Source organism: Lingula anatina, chromosome 3, assembly GCF_051362555.1.
Source record: "Lingula anatina isolate TDL-2025a chromosome 3, LinAna3.0, whole genome shotgun sequence".
NCBI classification, from domain to species: Eukaryota; Metazoa; Brachiopoda; class Lingulata; order Lingulida; family Lingulidae; genus Lingula; species Lingula anatina.
The window spans coordinates 27447707-27472409 of record NC_141769.1 but is presented as its reverse complement, the minus strand read 5'-3'; the positions used below and the strand labels follow the sequence as shown (position 1 = coordinate 27472409).

Genomic DNA, 24703 nt, shown 5'->3' with positions numbered 1-24703 from the left:
TATCAAAGTTTACCGCTCCGATAAAATTCGGTTCGGTTATTCCGATTTTGTAGGCCTGTCGGACAAAAGACGTCGTAAACAACCCCTGCGCCTTTTTAGTGGCCAACTTTGTGAACGGTGTGATAAGCGTGCAAATGCAGAGATTTGAAAATGAATAACCTGGAACGCATCAGATCTGAAGCTGGGGTATATATTTCTGGAGTGAGGATATTACATTACACAGAATTAATAAAATAATTAAAATTAATTCATTTTGAAAACGAATGACTACTTCTGTAGCATTGCTCTCGATATTCTAATAAAATGTCTTTTATAATTTTGTTTAAGCCATAAAGTCAAGTTAAAAAGTGTACAATGATGCGAACATAACGCCAAATTCGCTGATCGATTGGAATTGTTGGTAACGAGCAGTACAAGACGGTAACATAGTAGATTTTCATACTCTGATACTGTTGTCATTCCGCAGGGACTCTCGCTGAATGCAGTAAGGCCGCATTCACAACAGCGGACTAACAAATCCGCGGAAAAATTTGGCGACTCACTTAAAAGCTTGCTGCATAATCCCCTAATACACACCGAGGGAATAACCCGCTGGGGTTACGCGACAAGCATTCAAGTGTACATGCGCCCTAAGTTTAACAAATTTACGCGCCTCCTCTCGAGTGGAATACAGAAAAGCTGGTGATATAAAGTACGTCGGAAACAAGAGGAGGCATGTTAGTCTGTTAAACTGATTGCATTCAGCAAGAGTCTCCGCGGAGTTGGATCAATCTAGGCAGAACGATAGTTCCATTGGGAATGAGCCCTAAAACGATACACGTTATTCAACTTATTCAAGCTGTTGACTTTCAGTTTGAAATAAAGCAGCTGCAAAATTTCCAATGAAAAAATTTGTTTTCAGTGTTAGGCTGCTTTCACATGAAAAATCTATTTTCTAAAAAATCTAAAAAATCTATTTGCGGTATCTTGTGATCACGGTCTGTGCCCTGAATACCCCACGGCGTAATTACGGGCAGCGCGAGCCAGTTACTTCCAAAGCTGTAATTAATTCTCGGCGCTGCCAGTAATTAGATCTACGCCGCGGATTTTTAGAAAATAGATTTTTCATGTGAACGCAGCCTTACATATTATATGGCACAGCAGAATGACTAGAATATTTCCTGGAAAAAACGGGATTACTTATCTACAAAAATATTTATCTAAATTGTTAACGGTGTCCAAGTCATGTACAGACAAAATGCAGTTAATATTTAAAGGCGTTTCTTACTAGTCTAGATATTGCCACTAAAATATGTTGGAGAATAGTAAAAGCACCATTACATTTATACAATATTATATATCAAAAAATTTCCATCATTATCATTTTTCTTAAACTTCAAAACATTTATATTATAAAGTCAAATTCGCTGAACGATTGAAACCGTTTGTAACGAGCCGAATATGACCATACAGTTGCAATAATCTCTGATAATTTTTCACAGCGCTGTATAAATGTTCAACTGTCATTGTGCTATTGTATCTAAAACGATACATGTAAGTTAGCTCATTCAAGCTATTTACATTCAGTTTCAAATGAAACAGTTTTCAAAGCCTCCAATGGAAAAAAACATTTTCCATATTACTTCTTATTTAAAGTTGCACACACAACTAACTAGGAAACTTATTGGAAAACCCGGGACCATCTATCTCCAAAAATATTTATCTAAATTGCTAACACTTTCTTTAAAATGTACAGACAAAAGGCAGTTAATACGTTCCCTACATGGTGTAGATATTGCTAGCGTAAATTTGAACTGGAAAATAGTAAAAGCACCATCATATATGTAAAAAAACTCATCGCAACACTATCATTTTTCTTCAGCTTCAGTTTGCATGAGTTTCCTATATTTTCTGCATTCTCATCTTTTTATTTCTGAAACTCGTGTGATACCACGCAAGACACGCTACAGTCTTTAATTGAACATTTCTACTGTAAATTCTACATTTTCCCCTCACCGGATATATATTTGATGAATTTTTTCAATGTTCATTTTCTTTTCACACCAGAAATATGTGAAACGTAAAACCAACACTATCTTTCACGGCTTTTGTTCCGGAAATTGCACTTCTGAATTGACGTACATTATCTCCATTAGAGCAGCTTGTGGAGATCTATCCCTTCCTGGCGTCCTATTTGTGACCGTCATCTTTCCATGGAGACAACTATATTTCTAAAGCGTTCGTTTTCGGTTTCGACCTCAATAACGATTGGTTATTTTGGCGAGTTTGCAATAACTGCGTCGATTCCTTATTTTTTGGAACATTCTTCTGGAGCACATCTAACTCTGTGCGTCTTTGGAGCACTCTCTCCTTGGGTGGGCTTGGATCATTGACGATAATAACACCATCGCTTTGCCCCTCGCACCATGTAGTGTAAAAGGCCTCTAGCTCGCTGATTTCCAAGTCGTGAACCGCAAACATCCTCGAATCAAGTGTAGAACAAACGTGTTCCTTATCATAGTCCGTTGGATATAGAGACATTCCGTTGAGATTGACAGGGAACACGTTGATGGCGCGGGCAAGAATGCCAGTTACAAAGACATCTTCAAGGTGAATCATGGGGAGAAACGGGGCCACCTTAAACAACCTGTGAACAACGTCCATTGACATTACGTATATCGGCCCATGGGCAAAACTCGGAAAGTACCCGTAAGGGTATTCATCAAATGTAACGTCCCATTTCGGTTCATCATCTCTGTGGACCACGTCCTCAGAAGTCACGTGGCCGCCGAGGAAACCCCTGGTGTACCGCCCGCTCTTTAAAATACGCCTCAGAGTTTTTGCGTTGAGGAAAACGTCGTCATCCATTTTGACTAAATATTTGGCATTGTTACAGTGCTGCGACGCCCATTTTAGCATCATTATTGACTTCACTGATAAGTTCCGGTATGTGTCTAGGAAATCAAAAGCTATTATGTCATTATACGCTTTACTTTCATATTCCACAGCTTCCCATAGGGGAGATTTAGAACTACCAGTCCGATCGCGCCCTAGCATAAAAGCAAGGCGAAACGGTGATTTTGCATTAAAAAGATTTTTGGTAACCCGTCGCAGTGTAGCCCGCAGGTAATGTGACTTTGGGTGAGTTATAACGATTATGATCATCTCGACTTTTCCATCACACAACGCATCTGGAGACAGAAGTTTGGTGTACGTAAAGTTGTTCACAGGCCGTGCCCTTGGTACAAAGTAACTCGGTGGTGGCTCTTCCAGGGTAGTCTCCGCAGGCTTTGTGAAGCGACTCCTCATCATTGCAATTTTCCTAACTTGTTGATGAATGTCACCTTTACCTAAATTGACAGAATACTGGAATGCTTTATTGTTTCCATTAAAGGCTTGCTCCTCTCTGGTGTGCAATGGTTGGTAATTTCGTATCGTGTGGAGATGCTTATCTACATGTAGAGGTAAATCGGCGTTAGTTTTGGTGGGATGAACCATATTCCTTGTATTGGGGACCTGGATATTTTCAAAGTGTTGTGTGCCAGCTTTGCTGCGCTGTGGAACATTTTGTATTAAGCCTACACTTGGAACAATATTTTTGCTGTTATGCTCCTGTGACCTGTTCTGACGCGGTATTTTTGTATGGGTCTGAAAATTAACCTTGAGTGTATGTTCGCGTTCAGGCGTAGGCTTGGTTGCCTTTATGTAATAAGAATTTCTGACAGGTAGCTGTGAAGACACGAGATCCACATCAGTGTCGGGATTGTCGATATAGCGAGAGGGGGATTCCTTTCTCCGGGGCACTTCGAATAACGAGATCCGCTTAGTTGTTGGAAATATTTTCCTTTCCATCCCCATTTTTGAAGGCATGACCATCATGCCTATTGTAGGTCTGCTCGCTAGAAACTGTGACGGTGCCAGCGATAGATCGGTTATAGTTTTCCCAACTGTAGACGTTGATGGAGCCGTTGTCGGGACAGCAGAAGTCGATGTAGTTGAGAATCCAGTACTGGATGGCGGTTCTACATGCTCGTCATCGGCAATATTATATAACTCCTCTCTGCTTTCGTTTTCAGAGTCCCCCTTCGGTTTCCTTCCGCTTGATTTTACTGCTTCCTGTTGTAAATGTCGTACGGAGGGAGCTGATGGAAATGGATATACTGTTTGTGAAACGTGTTTAAGTGGAGTACTAGAATTCCATTTGCTTCCTTTACGTTTATGAATGATGAATTTCTTGTGATAGTTTTCGGTGGAATGATAGATTCGCGTATACGCCATAAATGTCCACACAGACATGCATATGAATATTACCAGTGCCTTTTTTCGCATATTGATGGGAAGGATGTCACAAGTTCTTCAGTTCTTGGAAGTTGGTTTGCTCATTTATCGGGCCCTCTCTGATCTAGGTTCTTAGCATGTATTGTCGATTCAAAAAGGTCCTCCAACTGAATAGCTATTAGATGGCTATCTTCAATACCATAGTTCCTGTAAAAACAAGAAAAATCCATTTTTCTGCAATTCGAAAACTTACTTTTCAAATGTAAAATTATCATTGATTGGCGGTTGTCAATGAACTAGAAAATGGTTGGTTATACATCTTAATATGTTAACAAATAAATAAAAAACTCAATTTCTTTATTTCTAAATCATAGTTTAAATTTACTCTTCAAACTAAAACTTTCACCTTTCTACAACACAACACAAGAAAATGGACAATTATGTGAAATAATACCAGTCCTGTGCCGAATACGCTTACAATCCAAACACAAGAGTACTTAAGTAAAAAAATCACGTACAACCCTACTAAGGATAACTAAACCCAAGACCTTAATTGGCAATGATTTTGATTGGTCAAATGTTTGCATAGCTCATAGACAGAAGGCACCAGTTTGCCCAATCAAAAAGTGTCATTGCAAAGCATCACGGGATTTTATACCACTTAGGCCTGCAATATAACAAAATTAATGCTGGCTACAAAGAATGCACAGTATAATTGAGGTGAAAATATTTTCAAATATCATTTTAGTCAATTTGTGAATTAAAAATTACACAACAATGTAGAGATGTCTTAATAGCTGTAAGACCTGAGAACGAAAATGCATTACATATAGCAATAACAAGCATTATGATCCTTCACTATGTGTAATGAGCCTTTGGAGTAAAATATTAGCACACTGTATGTATTTTTCAAAGATCGCATATCTTTGGAATAAGTTAAAATGATCCATTGGGGTAAAATATAAATATGTATGTTTAATAGATTGCATAGTTTTTTGTTTTAATTCAGGTGAATTTAATTCAGGTTAAACTGATAGCATCACGTAAAATAACAGGTGGTACGCAATCCTTTTTATTACATAAATATGTATCTTGAATAGATCGTGAATGGTGATATACCAGATGTGAGGTAGCTGGTAATTATTTGCAGATTGCGTTGTGCTACAGTACTTAAAGACTTCATTCCTATAAAGACGCGACCGGTGTACGTTGATCGACCAAACTCTGCAGGAACCCTCGTTAAGTGCAATCACCTTAATTGAATCTCACTCCTCGTAGAGTTTCCAACATACTTGTATAATCTCCAGCTTTTCTGTGTACTACTTAACGCCAGGAGGAGGCATGTTAATCTGTTATGCCGACTGCACTCAGCGCGAGTCCCTGCAGAGTTGGGTCGATCCACGTAGGTAGACTAAGACCCCATTCCCAGAGATTAAATCGATCCAACTAGATCAACCTAACTCCCTGTCAGCTGAGCGGGCACGACACTTAATTACCCCCTTACAGCTTGTAGTAGGCGGGACGGACATTAAAGCCGGATTATCTGACAGTAATCTAGTGAGACTCCCCACGGGGATAGATCGATCTAAAATCTATGGGAATAGGCCCCAATTGTGTTTATCTGAATGCACCCTAAATGATATCCACATGGCTAGAGACACTTCAGGAAGTAATTAGCTACTAAAAGTGATGTAATGGGTGAAGGATCTGCAGCTGAATGGCTTTAATGTGAATAGCCAGATTTGTACTGGCGAGAATTTGCCAAAGAGTTAAATGGGTAACTTTGAAGAAAGATTATTACAAAAGAATACAAGTTTCAAATAAACGGGCTTACACACTGTAACAAGCTAGACGACACTAGGCAACGTTTCCGTCTCTGTTATAGTTTGAGATAGTGTTGTTTTTGGTCCGTTAAAAATAAAAATTGCAATGTAGGTCCCTATACAAATGTCTAACTACTGTATTAAAATAAGTCTGAATGTGTTTTCTTGTTCTGTCTCATCATTATTCTGTGCATTTGAAAACTGTATAAACTGAGGTGACTTACAGGCACATGGTGATTTGTACATATTATGTTAATAAATGCCAAACTAAATGCATTTTAGTCACATTGTCTGTGTCTACAATTTTACATTGCCCATCGCTTTGCTCGGTAAAAACGAGCTCTTAGCAAAATCCTGGGTCGCCATGATTAGCCAATCTGATCAGTGTAACCGCTCCTTTACTGCCCTCTCCTTGCCTTGGCGGAGGGGGGGGGGGGGGGGGGAGCTGTGAACGTGACAGCTAACAGCTGATACAGCTCTCGGGCGATAGCTATTCTTAGATAAATTGTCATCAAATTCTTATCGCCTGAACGAGAATTTGGCCACTTATACAAGTACTCACTGAACTGCAATCTATTTTTTATTTAACAAGGCGGTTGTATGATCCAGTTGAAACAAATCTGGTCATGAAATTGTATATTCGTGTACCTAAGTTTGCAAATTCGAATGAGCAGTTGTCGAAACCAATTTAAAGATATGTATTTTAATTTTGTCAAATTTAAAGTTTTTGGGTGTTTCACACGTCATAGTTCTCCACTTTTTTTATCTAACATCCAAAATAAAGCAAATCAGGATTTCTTGGTGCAAAACGCCCCTTTCTCTCATATAAATACTCGAATTATTGATTCGATAGGAAGGGTTAACTGTCTAACAAAAAGACATAGTTACTTGAAATTGTATGTTTCCTAGGTAAATGAAAAATAGGATGCTCAAAATCCCATATTTCCTCATACAGTCGATAAAGGCATGGGCGATTCGATGTTTTCATTTTCGCCAATATCCACGTTTACACAAACGCTCCGAGACTCCGCTAAGCCTTCGCGGCTCGTTTTAAATAAGTAACATAAAATCCAACATTTCAGGTTGAAACGAAAAAGTCACGATTTGCATGGTAGCCAACTTCCGCGAGTCCCGCGGATACGGCGCTAATCCGTCTTAAAGATAATACACAAAGGCACATTTCTTGGAGCGGATGTTGATCCAACTATAAGTATCTTCCCGTTAGACTGAATGAAAGTGAAATCAATAATCAGGGAGACGGTAATCTAATTTTTTTGTCATTTGAATAGCAATAGAAAGATAACATTGTAGATACCTAGAATAATTTCTCCTCTAGGAAATATTAGTATAAGTATTAGGTTCCCTTATGAAATTATTGCCATATCATTGAAAATCGCGTTTTATCAAAGCACCTGAAGGGTATCAGTAAAAACATAGATCTTTCATCTGAATCGATACCATTTGAATGACAGTATGAGACGATGTTCACGAGATACACATATCTCCACATAGCCTATATAAACGTAGCATATCATAAAAAAAATTACCACTATATTTGCTTAATAATGTCATTTGCATCCCTCATTACCTAATGTACTGTTAGATGCATTCTACATCAAATAAACAAACAATTTCTATTACATCTGTTGATAATCTTCTTTTAGACACTTACCACCAACCTGGACACTACGACAAAGTACTGGTCTACGCTCTGTTACGTATAAATCTTCACAAGAGATTGTTGCTGTAAGCGATCTTGAGAGATTATTGGGACGAACCAGTCACTCGAGAAGCAACGGCATTAATCGGATGGAATCAAAAGGCCCTTTCCGACAATCCGATCTACAAACCGATCCAGTCAACAGAATGAGAACAGTCGACAGCAGTCACTGAGCTTGATAAAGTGCCCCAATAAACCCGCCTAATATATCGAACAACTGGGTTTTAGTGAGTACCCCAGTTATAAATACGGAGAACTGCAAACGGCCAACAGGCCATGAAATTAAATTATACCTCGCCCATAACTTCAGCTTAATCTGAAGTACCATTAGCTATGTTTTGTAAATATTAGACGATAACATGTGTTTAAAATACAGGTCAATATCGCTAGTCCACGGCCGATCTGCGAAAAATCGATTCCGCCTCCTTCCGCAGAACTACGAGATCAATCCGGAAATGAAAAACTGCAAAGCTCAGCTTTGTTGCCACCAGTTTTGTATGAAAAAAGAGTTGGGTTCAACACCAAACTGCAGCTGATGGCGGCCCTTTTTTTTGATAATAATCGCAAACGCAAACCTGCTATCATGTAATGGTAAAGACATTTTTCCCTTTTACTGGCTTGCAATAATTACCTCTGACAAGGAGGTTACGTTTTTGGTCCCGTTAGTTAGTTTGTTTGTCTGTTCGCAACATTAGAAAAATGTTTATGGACGGATTTTGATGAACATTTCAGGATGGGTAACAAATGAGCCAAGGATAATAAATAATTAGAGTTGAGGAGCTGGGGTACGGCCTATTATTAAGTTTGTTTTATAAGCAGTAGTAATTACTTCATGGGGTTTTTTTTTAAATGGTACACGTCACAGACATGATTTGCAATCTGTGGCCTGGCTTCTTGCATTTGCCGGAGGTCTGCCCTCCCTGAGAGCTTTTCGAGTTCTACCTAAATCTTTGCTCACTGGCAGGTCCTTTTTTCAAAGTTGGCACCCGTTTATCGGATGCCATTTACTTAAATTATCTTCATAACTGCATTCATATCAATTTCATGATATATCCGTAATGCGTCCAGAGAAGACCACCATTGCCAGACATAAGCATAATGCTGAAAGCAATATACTGAGACCGCCCTCTTTTAATGCTATCTTTTAAATGCAGCAGTGTGGGTTGTTTCCAAGGACAGGCCAAATTACAGGTTTACTTATTTGTTTGCCACGAAGCCACATTTAAACCTAAAACCCATTGCACCAACTGTGTAACTATGAGGCCTTATTCGTTATTAATGAAAATGTTCCTTCCGATACTTAGGTCCACCAAGGCACGATTACTCTGCCACATCATGTATATTTTAGAGCTGTTGGAGTGGAATGCAGCGTTCACTGCCTTATACTTACCGCACATATCCATGTTACATGTACATCTACGATGCACTAGATATACCTTATACCTTTCATCACCTTATCTGACACTTAATTTATAATAAAAAACCAGATATATTATAACTTGCCATATCATATTTACATGTTATACATCCATTTTATAAAGGCAGCGGTTAAAATTGCTTCACAAAAAAACGTGACATATCATATATCCAGTATGCTCAATCACTAGTGCATTCTCTACCGTAGTTCGGCGCATTAGTGACTAGTTCAGTTACAAACCTGACATTGTATCCTTCAGTTTAATAGTTCTTGTATCTATTATCAAATAACTGAGGCAGTTGAGTCGGTTTGTCTTAAAGAAAACCGAAATCCGACCTTCGATGTGAAAGTTGCTCTTTCATAGACTCGTTCCAGACACTTACTGGTGGAGGAGCACCAAAACAACAACTATTTCACTTTCAGGATGCGGTTATCTTATATTCAAAAACGGGAAAAAACTACTCCTACTGTTCACTTTTGTGATAAGGCAGTGACACCTTCCAGGTTCACATCTAATATGGCGGCCAATTCATGATGGCATCTGGATTCAACAAAATTTTAATGGTTATAATGCTTATTTTTGTTAATTGCTATTCGTTTTGATATAAGAAACAAAACACTTGGCTACCAGTATCTATGAACGATCCGACTCTTTTTCCCCACGAAGTACGCCAAAAGCTTATGGTTCCCATTTCCAAAAATGCTAGCACAAGCATTTAAGCCATCTTGTCAAATCCCACGCTTTTATCACAGAAATGAACAGTCATGTTTTATAACAGCTGAACTAATCTCGAGAAATGAATAAAGGATTGATATCTACCCTCTGATATCAGGGGCCTCTAAAATAGTAAAATTATAAGTATATGACACGCGATACGATATTTTTGTATCAGACTCCTAGAGACACCCCCCCCCCCCCCCCCCCCCCCCCCGCAAGAGCAAGAAGAAGCTGTCAGAAGGGCATCGTGGGCTGGGATTGCTCTTTACACCCGGTTGTTAATAACGCTGAGAGGGGTGTAACGACAGGGCTCCAAAGATTTTTCCATGTCTGCATGTGTTACAATCTTCCAACTTTTTGCCCTTCACCTTCCAATCCTCCGCCCCCCCCCCCCTCTCTCTCTCTCTTTCTCTCTCTCTGAGAGAGCGGCCAGAACAAGTACCGACTATTCGTTTCACACTCTGCTCGGTCAGTGTAAAGTTAGCCCTTGTTCTGGCCGCTTTCTTAAGTAAACTCTCTACCATCTGAGTGCATGTTCCAGGGCTTCAAACGCTCGTTATCTTAAGGTCAAACCCTTAAAAACTGCACCCTACACCAGGGTGGCAGATTATATCAAAATGACTGTCTATTTATCTAGAGACATATCTGTGAATATCTGTGAAAAATCAATCTGTCGCCCTGGTAGAGGGTATAAAAACTGTGGCGTGACTTAGAACAAAGATGCTAGTAACTATATGTCCCGTTACGTGAATTGGCGTGCTGAAAGATCTGTTTATGCATAGATAAGAAGAAAGGTTGTAGAAGTTAGATTTTCTTTGTGTGTAATCTTTAAATAATATCTAAAGGGTTGATATCTTTTCATGGGCGACCCTAGCAAGTTCAGCACACGCATGCTATGCAACAGATCTTAAATAATTATATACGATAGCTTATCAAACGTCGCCAGTTTTTTAATGTGCTATAATAAATTCATGAGTGCAAATGACTTGTGGAGGCCGCTGATAACATGATAAAAAAACACGCCACGTATAACATTAACTTTGAACAACTAGAGGCGTCAACTTGTGAGAAAAGCAAGCTTATTCATCATTTGCAAATAATAAATGTCGCCTTCGTTCATATAGCATTTGACATTTATGAAAACAAGCGATGATTTGCTTAATTTCAGCTTGCGGCGCTATACAGAGCTATACCAAATTGCTTCCGTTTTTTTAAATATCTTTGGTTCCAAATGTTGGTTTGGAAATGGGAGGGGGGTCGTGGAAATGATTTCTTCGATATCGTTTTCTAGTCCTTACCGTTTTTGAAAGGTTTTATTTAATGCATAGTGCATCTAAGGGCCCATTTCCGAAGAGACTATTGCACCTGCACTTAGTCGATAAACCATAAGACAAATGCACTGACTGAGACATACAAAAAAAAAAAAATAATAATAATAAAATAAATATAAAAAAAAATAAAAAAAAAAAAATAAAAAAACAGGGGTTCAAGAGATTATATGTGACCTAAATCCAAGAGATGGGGACACAGGTCCTTGCGGTCTAGGAGGAGAAGCGGTAACGGTGACTTGTACGATACGGGCCGGGACTAAAACCATGAGTACCGCCAGTGTACACGCTGGTGGTACTACATGTAATAATCAAAATGAATGAAAATAAAACTGAAAATCACACGATCCGTACATCCGATAGTGTGTAAAAAAAAGGAAAGGCAGACCGTTAAGGGACTGTTTATTGTAGGGTGTGGCAGAGGCATGTGACCGTGCGGTTGTGTCCGCGCTGAACATTGCCGGTGACGTTTTAATTTGAAGAGTAGGAGGGCGAGAGGAGAAAGAGAAGAGGAAGAGAAAAAGAGACCAGAAAATGTCCTCGTAAAACCAGCTATTTTAATAGACATAATTCAAAAATAAAATAAGATCAAACAATTAAAAAAAAGAAAAAAATGTTACAACTAGATGGGACTGTCGCTAAATGCAATCAGATTTACACGCCTCCTTTGTCTCCAAGTTAAAAGCGCTCCGTTCATTTGATTGCATTCAGCAGGAGTCCCAGCAAAATTGGATCAATCTACGTAGAACGATTGGGAACGAGCCCTAAAGCACATATGTACACCAGGATAATCACATGGGCTTGAATGCAAATAATCATCTCGAATTAGGCAATTTAAATGGAATTCGAAACCAGATTAGTAGGTGTTCAAATACTTCCGTCTTGACGCTCGTTGTACCCGCCGCTCTCCCGTGGAGCCATACAAAACCATCTTGTTGACAATATTGTATCAGATAGTTGTTCAATTCACACAACCAGTCGAATGTTTTTCCACTGTGCTTTGGTTTCTATGAATAATATAAAACGACTGTGTATTATGAACAACAAGAAGTGCGCAGTTCAAGCAAGCACATGGCGGCCAGACTCGATAGAATCGACGTGACATCGACATCTGAATGACGTTTTTCATCTGCAGTGGGAGGGGAGGGGAGAGTTAACACATTTCTTTGTACGCAGCATGCAACAGAAGGGCTGTTTGTATTGTCAAGACACCTTATTGAGTCAAGAGCATTTATTTATCAGGATCTGGCTTATCGATTTGTTCATTATTTGCTGATCATATCTTTGGGGATATTTAGTGAGATATAAGTAGCCATACAAAAGTATATATGCTCTACGGGGTGATAACAGTGTGCTTTCACTTCTACGATGCAATGGCTAATATAGTCAATATAGTCAATACGTGTATTTTTTAAAATATTTTTCTCCCTTTCAGTCGTTCACCCATTTATTTTCTCTATCTCACTCTCTCTGTCTCCCTCTCTGTTTAGTCATTCTTACCTTGCTTGCATCTAGGGCCCACCTGGGGACAGCGCGCTGTGCCGAAGGTTCGCTGTGCCGAGGGTTCACTGTGCCGACAAAACCGGAAAATTGGTCTAAAATCGGCTAAGTTTTTCCGGAGCCCCAAAATCAAATGTTCGCTATGCCGATGGTTCGCTGTGCCGAAAGGGTCGCTGCGCCGAGGGTTCGCTGCGCCGAAAAAGTCGGCCACCCATCACCCATTGTGCTTGTTATGTAACGTGGCGAGCAGTGGCCTTTTTAGAAAATAAACGAGTTTTAAAAGTTCTCTTCTTCCATCCGTACCATTTGGATTTGTTAAAACTGCGCATTGAAGGTTTATCCTTATGGACATAAACATCTTAAATCGCTTTAAATAATCAGTTCTGTAAGTTAATTTATTAATTATTTTTGGCACTATGGGCGTCACCCACATTTAGGAAATTACTGACAAGAAAACATTCTCTAATTATTTTTGGCGAACTTGTTGTAGTTATTGGGTGTGTGTAAAATTAACATCTTTTTAAAAACAATCGGCATAGCGAACCCTCGGTATAGCGAACCTTCGGCTCAGCGAACCCTCGGCATAACGAACCTTCGGCATAGCGAACCCTCGGCACAGCGAACCTTCGGCATAGCGAACCTTCGGCATAGCGAAGCGCACCCGCCCACCTTAGTTCGCCCTAAATTCGATTCAAGACTTAGAAAGACCATTGATGTCTAGGCCGTTCGATAACAAATGGTAAACAACACGAATGTAGGGCAGATTTAGGAGATTGGTCTTTTACCTCTGAAACCGCCCATTACACAACAGATTATGCATTGTTTAATTCGTCTATCTAGCAAATAGTATTTGCTCGAATAAAACAATAAAGACGCTCATTTCGTGCTGTCACTCAAGGTCGTCTTTGACATCGGTTTTGACGCTAGGGGAAGAAAAGGGAGAGAAGGGGGCTATAATGTGACCCTAAAATAAATCTAATTGGTTTGACCGCGTTGCTCAAGGTAATATCAATTCAATGGTAACCGTATCCCTTCCCGCCCTCGTCTCAGCTTGGTATGCTAAAATTTACGGGTCAAACAGCTGGATTTTATTTGTGTTCTTAGCCCCGCCGCGGTAGAGAGTGTTTAATGCAATCCTGGAAATAGCGCAAGCAGCTACACTTGCCACCGGTCTATGGCACTATCTTACTTGGTACAATATAAGACACGTATGTACTGGGTACATAACAGAATAGTCCCTGCACAATGAACGTCTTAACTAGTGCTTCTAGTAGTTCGTTCTTTGAATTATCTGTTTCAACACGAAATGCAAGATCCACGACCTTAGCTCTGAGCAGGGAATTATTGTCTACGATATAATTCCCTGCTCTGAGGCAGACAAAGAATAATTATTTCGTTAATTTTTTTTCTAAATTTGATTTCTTGATAAAGCAAAGCTCTCAAAGGACGCCCCCCCCCCCCACACACACACACAACCTTAAGGTCTCGAGAACAACGACTGAGTCATATAATCTGTATTCTTCAATATTCTTCACAATGACAAAAAACCTGAGTAAATACGCTCCAATCTTATATAACTCACCAGCGCCTAAGTGTTGTATAGATTTTTTCAATAGCCTGGCTTCCTTTCATCGTGGCACAGTTTCCCATTTGTTAAAAAGAGAACCCTGGTATGTACGTCTCGTATAAGTCAAACATATAGTCTACGTTAACGGTGCAACGATCATGTTAATAAACATTGCATAGATCAGTCTTCTTTAACTCCGGTCGTGTCGACTGCCTTTTAGTGACCTAATAATGTCAGCGTTCAATCCGGTTTTGCAGTGTGAACATACACGAATTTACAAGTATATTATGTACAGGGAATTGCGATATATTCACAGCCTGCCTCGGGTAGAGCTCGCTTGCAATCGGTTTGGCTCGGTGTGACTCATAGTCCCACAACCTCTCGGGTAGCTAACTGGAATGTGCTATTTTTATCAGAGGCTTGCCCTTCGGTAAATAATCTGTATCGCCATGCTGGGGCGGATTCGGCTGGGGGGGGGGGGGGGGGGGGGGGGCGAGAGGATTTTAAAATAATCATGTAATTAGGGGAAGGCATGGAAAGCGAAGGGCTTCCGAAGCTTATGAGGGGCACGTGATCTAAATGTAAATAAATAATAATAAAAAAGGAAGGAAGATCAATTAAAGCAAGTAGCAGTTGGATTTTACATCAAATGCTTTCTGCAAAGACCTTATCAGCGGACATTTGTTACCAAGGAACAACTAAAAGGTACTTGGTCTTATAAAACTAGATCTTGCTGCAAGGGCCTATTTTACGGAAAGATTAATTCTTTGGGCTAGACTTCGATAGATAACAGCGGAGGCGACCTTGCGATATTAGTCCAGGGGTATTGCCAAGCAATGCAACACTATGAAATGCAGTTGATATATATATATATATAAAACAGAGTTATTATTTTCACTTCTTGGAGTAAAAATGTTTGTCAAAGCAATGGCCATTTGATCTTAGCGTGTAAAAGAAAAAAGACCAAAAATGAAAAATACGAGAATAGCGTATTTTTAGATTCTTTGCAACTGGGTTTTATCTTCTCGGTATATTACACTTTACACCACCATAGCCCACCTTAGCCCATCAATAAAAAGTTTGAAATTCAACATAATATACAGAATATAATAAAAAAGAAAACATGTCAATGATTTTCAAAGGAAACCGATTAAACCGAAAGATCCGACACCGAAAACTAGTTTGACACAGCACGACGAAAGTATCGAAAACGCGATCAAATTTTGTTACACGATGTCGGTCAACATGTGCCTTTCACGTTGAAAGGACTGTTTGTATGATTCTCTTATCTTCATCTTTTCTTTTAGGAAAAAAAACCAAGATTTATGTGTGACACAACACTTTACGTAATAGCTATCCCAAAATATCCTCTTATACCAAACTGACAAGTTTTTTCCCCCTAACTTCCCTCCCAAAATATAAATTAATAAATAAATAAAGTTATGTTTCCGGCGAATACGGCAGGTTCGAACTTAATCGCGTAATGGCAGTTACTATAAAAGATTTCACGATGAAATAAAAAATCGTCATTTGTTCAAAAAGCCCACTTTTCCATTTTTATTTCTAACTCAAACGCTATAATTATAGGTTACAGATGTACCTCGCTATTTTAAACTAACAGCAATATACAATTAACAAATTATAAAAAATAAACATTTTAATATAATGACTAGAACAAAAAAGTATCACTAAGGAACTTCAAAAACATTTTAAAAGTTCCTGTTGTCCGTGCTACCTTACATTTCTTCTGGAAAGCCAACACAACTTTCACAATAAGTTGCTCCAAAATATATCTTCAGAAATAATTAGTTTAAAATATTAAATAAAGAGCACCAAGGTTACGAGATTTTGGTCTAAAACTTGCATTATATACGGCTTTAAGCCTTGTCCAAAATCCTTATCATTCTTGGCATAAAACTCAAAATTAAAAGTTAACAAAACAATGTGTCGTATCTATAGATATTACCAGTGGACAAGCTATGGACACACTGAACACAACAGACTGCAAGTCACCCTGTGCTGTTGTGTACCACAACTTATTTATGTTAAAACAAATGTTTATTTCATCTATCAGTTTCAAAAATGCAAGCTGTAAATGCAACTTTAAATCTAAGAGATAAATGCTACTTCGTTATATAATGCAGATGCATCTTTTTTAATTTATGCATTGAACCAAGATATTAATAAAATATTTTACAATGAACAACAAACGTCAAATATTCTAAATAAACCTTTGGCCATTATTGCCTGCTACATTACTTTTACGTTGCGATTGCCCGTTTAGTTTGCTATGCAATCATATTATGTAAAATTTATTAAACATCTTTAACACAGTATTAATAGCTAAGACATGCCTGTATTCATTTGCGTAAAACCTCATATATTTGATAAATAGCTGAAACCTGAAAACAACCCTGCTTTAAACTAAAATTTCCATGCACATAAAAAAATACAACGGCTTTTTCCTTTACAATAAAATGTTCTTACTGTTTTCAGTTTTAGTTGATTCAAAATTTCTTGGTTTACAGTCTGTCTTTTGAAAGACCTAAGCTATCACACAAAGATAACTTAATCAATGAATTGAAAAAAACAAACTATCACAACTCAAGGGAAGTCTCTCATAATGAAATAATCAGCACTCTGTGTAGCAAGATCTTAGACCCCATTCGCAGAGATTAGATCGTTCCAACTAGATCGACCTAACTCCCTGGGGGTTCACGCTAAATAGCTGTCAGCCGAGCAGGCACGAAAGTTAATTACCCCCTTACAGCTTGTAGTAGGCGCGACAGACATTTAAGCTGGATTATCTGACAGTAATCTAGTGAGACTCCCCACGGGGATAGATGGATCTAAAATCTATGGGAATGCGCCCTTAGGAATGTCTCTGCAGTTAAAAGTACTCTGCAATTTAAAGAACATAATGGTATATCTAATCTTCCTTGTTGGAAAATCAATTAAATTGAAAGACATGCAAACAGTGATTTTCTGAAACCACTTAGGTCTTATATGAAACAAAGCCAGCATTTCATTCAAATGCAATTAATTTTTACTAAGACACAATGAAAGCAGTATAATTATACAGCCATATTTTCACCTTAGACAAAAAAGTGAAATTCCATATTCCTTTGCTTATAATTCAAACAAAGTTTTTTTTTACCAAAGAAGATTAAAGCATGTGGGTTCCATTTACAGTGATGGAACATAAAAATACCCTTAATTGATCTACACACTTAAAGGATATGAGGTAATCTAACACTAAATTTCATATCCCTTTGGTTATAATTCAATTTTTTTTTTACCAAACAGGATTGAAAAATGTACCACAGAGGATTGAAAAATGTGGGTTCCATTTACAGTGATGGAACATAAAAATACCCTATACACTTTTAGGATATGAGGTATTTTAAAACTAGTCTGCTAGCAATGTAAGTGGTGAGATTTTTTAATTTTCACACAGTTCTAATTTCACATTGCATGCTTAGTACACTTGTATATGTAATGACAGAGGGACAGGTATGAAAGCATCAACATTCACTTTCTTTCACTCTTTTCACTTTTGCACTTCAGAACCCAAATATTGACAACAGAGTCTAATCTATTCAATATTCCTCGATACAATCAGTATGGAAGAGACTTCTGACAGGATCAACATTCACTTGGTCTGTCTCTCTCTAGCATCCTGATATCGTCCCTATGAAACAAAGAGGACTGAATATTCTCTTCTTTCTCCGTCTTCTCATCCTCTAGGTCCTCCTCCTCCTCTTCTAATGTGTCAGCAGGCGCAGAATCATGGACTTTGGACCTTATGGCTTCTATCAGCCCATGCAGTTCTGCTGACAAGGCCTGCACATCTGAGTCACCAGGGGGAGACACCTGCAAGTGCAGGTCACTATCACTGATGTCAGCATCACCATCATAATCATCTTCCTCCTCATCCTCATCTGATTCTTGGTATGAATCCTCATCCTGGAAATCCTCCTGGCTCACTGGCATGTACCCTTTCTGAATCAACTCAGAATGTCCTTTAATCTGATCTTCCTCCTCACTGACATCGGAGCACTCAGCTATTTTCCGTTTGGTCTCATCCTGTTGAGCAGTGCCATCTATTGCTGGTTGACCAGTCTGGTTTAATGAAGTCTTGGGGAAGACTTTCATATTAGAAGGGGTTCGTGGTTCTGCCTCTAATTGAAGAGAATTGTTTTCCCTCTGATCTTGCTCACCTGACAACGAAGAGCAACTTTTGGTAGAAGCATCATTCAGACTGGGTTGTCCTTCCAACCTTTGTTTAAAACATTCAAGAGAAGATTTGTGTACATTTTTAGCCTTCCCTTCAGATTCGTGAGCAGACAAATGCTCCAAATCTTTATTCAACTTTATGCCAGGAGGCAACGATTTTTCCAGTATTTTATCATCTTCATGTTCCTCTCCTCCATTGCCCTTACCATCACCAACATCAGCAGCAGCAGCAGTAGTAGTAGTACCCTGACTCATAGCATTGTATTGGGGCCCATGAACTGAAGAAGACAGGGAGGGTTCGTGAGAGGGTGAACTAGTTAAACTGCTCAGTTCAGATGTCCCAAGGTTGCTCATACTGTCCTCCGAGGCCTGGTGAGAGTCACCACTGGCTCCAACCAATGTCTTAACCTCTGCACCATCGTCCCGATCATCTTCCACGACTTTATCATCCCCATTTTGCCCATTGACTGAAGAATCTCTATTCAAGTCACAACTGCCGTTCACAAACTCAGACCTCAACCGATCAAAGCTGGCACTTAGTTCTGTGACATTCCACAAGCCACCAACTTCTAAAGTTCTCAGCTTCTTTTCCAGTTCAGCAACCCTGTTCCCTAGAATCTTGTTTGTTTTCCTCTGATGAGACAGGGCCAGGTTTTTGTCATTTATGGAATCCATCAGTCCCCTGGACAGGGAAACCAGGTCCATCACAGTTTTCATTGTTGGAGGCATCTGAGCAGCTTGCTCTAATACCTCGTGCACCTGCAATAGGAAGGGTGGAGTTTCTGATCATCACTCAATTGTTAGATCTTGTACACTGCAGTCATATCTCTTAGATTAAAAAAAAATAATACCTTTGTTGAATAAAAACCTAACAATTACCTGTTTCTGTGAAACTATCAATCCACCTGGGGTCTTGCCACCTTGGACACTGCCCATTTTCAAAATGCCTTTATTTTTCCTTCTTTCCAACAAACTTTTATACTTAGTTACAGTTGCCATGGCAATACACTTCTCCTCTTCCATTTGCTTTAACCTAAAATGGACAAGCACAATAACACACTCAACTTATATTTTCAGATTTAAAGCAGCACAACCACCACAATAACCATGATTGAAAAAGCTGTTGTAAAAAGAAGCATTTAAAGAAGAACAATGCCTTCAGATTTAATAACTGGATTCCCGATGACACTTTCCCCAAGTCCAAGAAAAAGGAAACCAATATTAATATAAGTTGGCTTCAGTAATACAATCTCAGACCTTCAGTAATACAATCTCATGCATTTGGAAAATGTCAGAATTATGGAGACTTAACAGAGAAGAAAGTCATATTCATAAGCACTTTAATAAGTTATAGCTATAAACACATTAATAGTAAAGAGCAGATTGTTAGATATTTAAGGGATACCTTTCTTGAAGATACTTGTTTTCCATGGATAAAGCATCAATGTCTAAAATCCTGTTCTCATCACCCTTAAGAATGTAGTTCAGCTCCCTGTTGAGACGTTCATATTTAGTTTTGTAGGCATCTCTTTCTGTTTCCAGGTCTTCTTTTTCATCTAAAACTTGTTGCACATCTCTTTCTGCTACCAAAACCTGAAAATTAAAAATGACAATTGAGAAAATCTGTTGTAGAATCTCAAATCATTATCAACAAATAAAAGAGATCATACAAAGAGAAATGTTGGGATTTATGTTTTGTAGAAGTAGTGAGGGTTGCCAGATTTATACAGGAAGTGAACCAATGAGGGTTTCACACAACATGGCTCATGTCTCAGTCACTGCCATTGTCGTGTGGCTTCAAAGACAAGAACAGTTTGATCGAAATTCTTTAGTAATAGCTTAGCTATCATAAACACCTTTTCCTGCATGTCTTCCAGTTTAGTCACAAGTTCTTCTCTTTCGTGTGCAGGAAAGTGCCTCATGTTCATGCCTTCTTCAGATGTTCCCATGCGCTGCCGTGCAATTTGTTCGCGCAGTAACTTGATATCACCATCTGCATCTCGTAATTTTTGCTTCAGATCATCAACCTCCACCTGATTGGTAAGAAATATTCGATATGAAAACTCAACAAATCTCTTTTGCAGAAGCCACTCATTTTGTGTAGAGTTGTTAAAAAAGTATCTTTAATAAAGGTCAAATTTCAATTAAAACAAAGATATGAATTTGCTTTTCTTAGGAAACTGATAAAGATTTGTAAATATTACAAAATACAGCGTATAATTTGAAACCTGGTTTAATGTTTTTAAATCGCAATGTATCACGAGTTTTACTATAATAATAGTCTGTATTGTGTAAGAGAACAAAGGGAAATATTTCATCATACTTATGGAGACAATAAATGCATTTCTATTATTCTGTTATGGCCTTTTTGTGCAAATTTTTGGACATGACCCCCATCACCACAAATAATCTCCTGCAACCTTTTTAAAAACTGCCAAATTGATAATTCATCATATAATGGTACTCTCTTTCGTCATCCTACATTGCCATAAATATTTCATTCCTTAGCATAATTTTTTTATCTTTTGCAACCATCTGCACAAAACAGCTGTGTGTAGTAATATGTAAGTCAAATAACTTATGTAAGATAGAAAAAAGGGTATGTGGTAGGAATAATAATATTTTTAATAAGCAGCTGTAAGCTAATCTGCACAACTAGAACTATACAATTTCTAACATTGCAATTTAGTAGTCCACAAAAATTTACATACCACCATCTTTGTGTAATTCAAACATCCATGTAACTGATAACAATTCATGCAACACCTGATAATTTCCTAAGCTTTCATACAGCACTGCAGCAGTGAATACCATACTCCCAACCAGGAAGTCTTATCAGTTCAATGACTTCACTACTGATTATAACATCTGATAACCTATCTGACAAATCTTTTTTACACCACAATGCCCAGCTTACTCCTTTTATCAAAGGTGTTATTAGTTACATGGCAAGTGGTTTGTATCTTATCTGATAATACTACCTGTAATGCTTGGCTTCTCATAACATGGTCTATGCTCTGTCGAGTTGGGGAGGTTGGTATGAACATCTTGGCATTGCCCTGTCTGTATCTTCAAAAGACAGAATATTAACCTTAAATTCTACTGATGTAACAAAATGTATATTGTAACGTTCATTAAAAGAATTACCATGCTTCGAGTTCAACTTTGATGATCTGTTGACTAATAAACAATAGAAATGCTAATAGTAGAAACAAATATCTGTTTTTGAAAAGCAGTCTAAGATAATACATACATGAGTGGATTTAATCATAAAGGAAACAACTTTAAAAAAACTGCTAAATACAATATCAAAACATCAACACAATCAATAAAACTTTAATTCATGCTTGGAAATACCAGAAATGTGACTTGTTATTAGTTTTGTATCTAGAGTAGGGCAAGTAAGTCATGTGACCTGGGCAGAACTTCAAGTGTGTGTGTGTGTGTGTGGGGGGGGGGGGGGGGCACTGAGTGCTCTATTAATTGCATCTAATGATCCATACAGGGATGAAACTGTCGTTAAATGGGGGTCGCCTAGGCCAAAGAAATTTTTTAGCTCCCAAAAAGGTGAAAATTGGCCAAAAGTCTGAAAAAACTCATCCCAGTTCATATAACCATGTCTTCACACTGGTGCTAAATTAATTTCTGTAGATTTGCAACTGCTTGTCATCTATATGTGACTGAGTCCTTAGATATTCTAGAAATATATTACCTTTGTTGTTCAATGATAAGGCGAAGTTGATCTCTTTCTCTTCGACAGCCATCAAGTTCTTTGGTCAGAATAAGCAGGGCCTCACACTTGCTGTCCAGCTTTCTCTTACAAATCTGGTACTCATTTCTCACATGGTCCAGCTCCTGCATCTGTCGCAATCTGCAACATTCAAGGCAGAGATTGTGTTTCAAAATTGCATTAGTTGTGACAGGACAATGTGTTAGATAAGACAACTTTCCAGAGAGGATGACCTGTGTTACAATAAGATGTCTGACTTACTGAAAAATAAGTGAAAACGAGGCATAAAACTATTCTAGAAGTTCTAGAAGAGAGTGGTATTAACCCTGGTGTTGATTTTTATATAATTTTAACTACAAGGCATATATAAATATTTCACTAAAAATGCCTCACTTTCACTAAATATTTTATCTGATACACACTGAAAATAGTGTGTGAATGTGCAAGTGCCTGGAGTAACCTTTTTAATAAAACATTAATAGCATACAGTGTGTGTTTGATCTTTACATACAGCAAAAAAAGGGGGGGGAGTTAACAATTTCCCTAACCCTAATCTATTTTTAGGATCTAAATTTATTTTTTCACCTTTATATTGATATTCACTACTCTTTATCTACATTACCAGACCCAGAGTGACTGAAAAAATGTGAAACTGGCACAGTCACTAAAAAAAAAATTACTTATTGTTATTCTGAGGATTGAGGGGAAAAATATTAAAATTAAAAAAAAAAAAGCTTAGGTTGTCTTTAATCAAATCCATCAAAGTGCCAACAGTTTAAGACTTTTCTCAATGTTACACTATCATACCTTATTCTGTCATCCATTCTGTTAAGTAGGTTAGCCCATTTCCACCTCAAGTACTGTATCAAGGGCATTCACCAGCACCTCTGATAAAAGATAAGCCCCACATCTTCCTTCATTCTGGAAGTGATAAGAGTGTCTAGTGAAAGCACACTGTATAATTCAGAGGTGATTTTTCGTACAAATAATTACTGTTTCCATTTGCTGGGATGTGCATTAATCCATGTGCATGAATGAAAAACCCATAACAAAGTAAAAATCAAAGACATTAATTAACATAGATATGCTGAGCACTAAGGTGCTGATAATTAAAAGTAAAATATGCATTTACCTTATTACAGATTTAAGTACATGTACCTACTGACAAATATACTGGTCTTCTAGTATACATCTCTAGATAGTAAATACATTATAAAGATCATGTTTTGCATGAAGTTACTAAGATCACACTCAATGATGAGTCAAGCCTGTGTTCACTTAAGACTAGTCATAAACAAGACAAATGTGGTCTAGAATAGGTTCTGATCAATAAAGATGCATAGACTGCTCCCTGATGTTTTGCCCAATGATGCTAATTAACAGCAATAATTCAGAAATACGGGGTTAAAATACAACACACTGTGTATTCAGTATGGAGGCATTAGTCATAAATTAAATGACAAGGGCAGATTTTTTTATTAAGATAATAAATCAAGTTATACTTTTGTCTAGTAGTCTTATATATGTGTCATGACTTGGGAACAGGTCCTTATTTAAACTGGTGCACTTATTAGGGAAAACATGTCTTATGCGGTATTAAAGTAATAAACACATGCAAGATCAGCTGTATTTTCATCCTTATGACTGCTTATCTTTATCTTTACAAAATTGCCTTAGCATTGATCTCTTTACTAGTACAATGTAACAAGACTGACTAGATCAATGGCATGGGACTGCATACAAAATATTAGGACCATGCACTATTGTACAGAAATTCAATATATGATGCAAAAGACGAAGTTCATAATTTCCTGACAATCATTAATGGTAAACGGCGTTATACCGTTACCATACATGTACAGTACGAGTTAATACCAGTACAAAACATTATTTATTTGCATAAAAGGCGGTTTATCATTATTTAAATGCAAAATAAAACGCAATATTTCCCCTCGAAAAACTTATGTCTTCATCTCAGAGTTGCTAGAATTGATACAGTCGTTCATAACACCATAAATAATGCATACTGATAAAAAAAACCAAGCTTTACATTTAATTACTGCAACTGCAAAATTCTGATGTTACCATGCATGAAATGATAAATAATATATATCAAACACGTGTCACCCAGCATTCTTTCAAAATACAAACATGAAAATATTCTCTGTCTGGCGACTAAGACGAAAATATTTCTCACCTTGAGAATGTCCACTGTGATAAATGTCAACGCTGATGTCTTACTTGATGCTGCCAGATGGCAATATTGACCACAATAGGTGCGCAGCTATCCTGCGCTTATCGCTTACGGCACTTAAAATAGTTGTACTTTCACTGTTCGTTTAGACTGCAAAACATCAAAAATTGCTACACATTACCACTTATCATAATGTATTATTGGATGTTTTGT

The 24703-nt window shown here is 38.0% G+C and overlaps 2 protein-coding genes across 5 annotated transcripts; both read right to left on the bottom strand.

Moving 5' to 3' along the window:
* Positions 1-174: 174 nt before the first annotated feature.
* On the bottom strand, positions 175-14733 carry LOC106167971 (uncharacterized). Of its 4 annotated transcripts, XM_087008868.1 has the most exons (3): positions 13433-13554; positions 12764-12785; positions 175-4464 (listed from the first exon to the last, which is right to left on the bottom strand). In XM_087008868.1, exon 3 carries the CDS (start codon positions 4306-4308, stop codon positions 2203-2205), a length of 2106 nt encoding a protein of 701 aa, XP_086864994.1. In that variant the 5' UTR covers positions 4309-4464; positions 12764-12785; positions 13433-13554; the 3' UTR covers positions 175-2202. The 4 variants fall into 4 exon arrangements, with proteins under 4 accessions (XP_086864994.1, XP_013402335.2, XP_086864995.1 ...); XM_013546881.2 differs by lacking the exons at positions 12764-12785; positions 13433-13554 and adding an exon at positions 14346-14733; XM_087008869.1 differs by lacking the exons at positions 12764-12785; positions 13433-13554 and adding an exon at positions 9458-9624.
* Positions 14734-15859: 1126 nt separating this feature from the next.
* LOC106167964 (uncharacterized) lies at positions 15860-24665 on the bottom strand. Its single transcript, XM_013546873.2, has 8 exons — positions 24494-24665; positions 23104-23217; positions 22279-22437; positions 21548-21635; positions 20423-20599; positions 19972-20159; positions 19446-19599; positions 15860-19325 (listed from the first exon to the last, which is right to left on the bottom strand). The coding sequence occupies exons 2-8, from the start codon at positions 23169-23171 to the stop codon at positions 17976-17978; spliced, it is 2184 nt and encodes a 727-aa protein (XP_013402327.2). The 5' UTR covers positions 23172-23217; positions 24494-24665; the 3' UTR covers positions 15860-17975.
* Between the last annotated feature and the right edge of the window lie 38 nt (positions 24666-24703).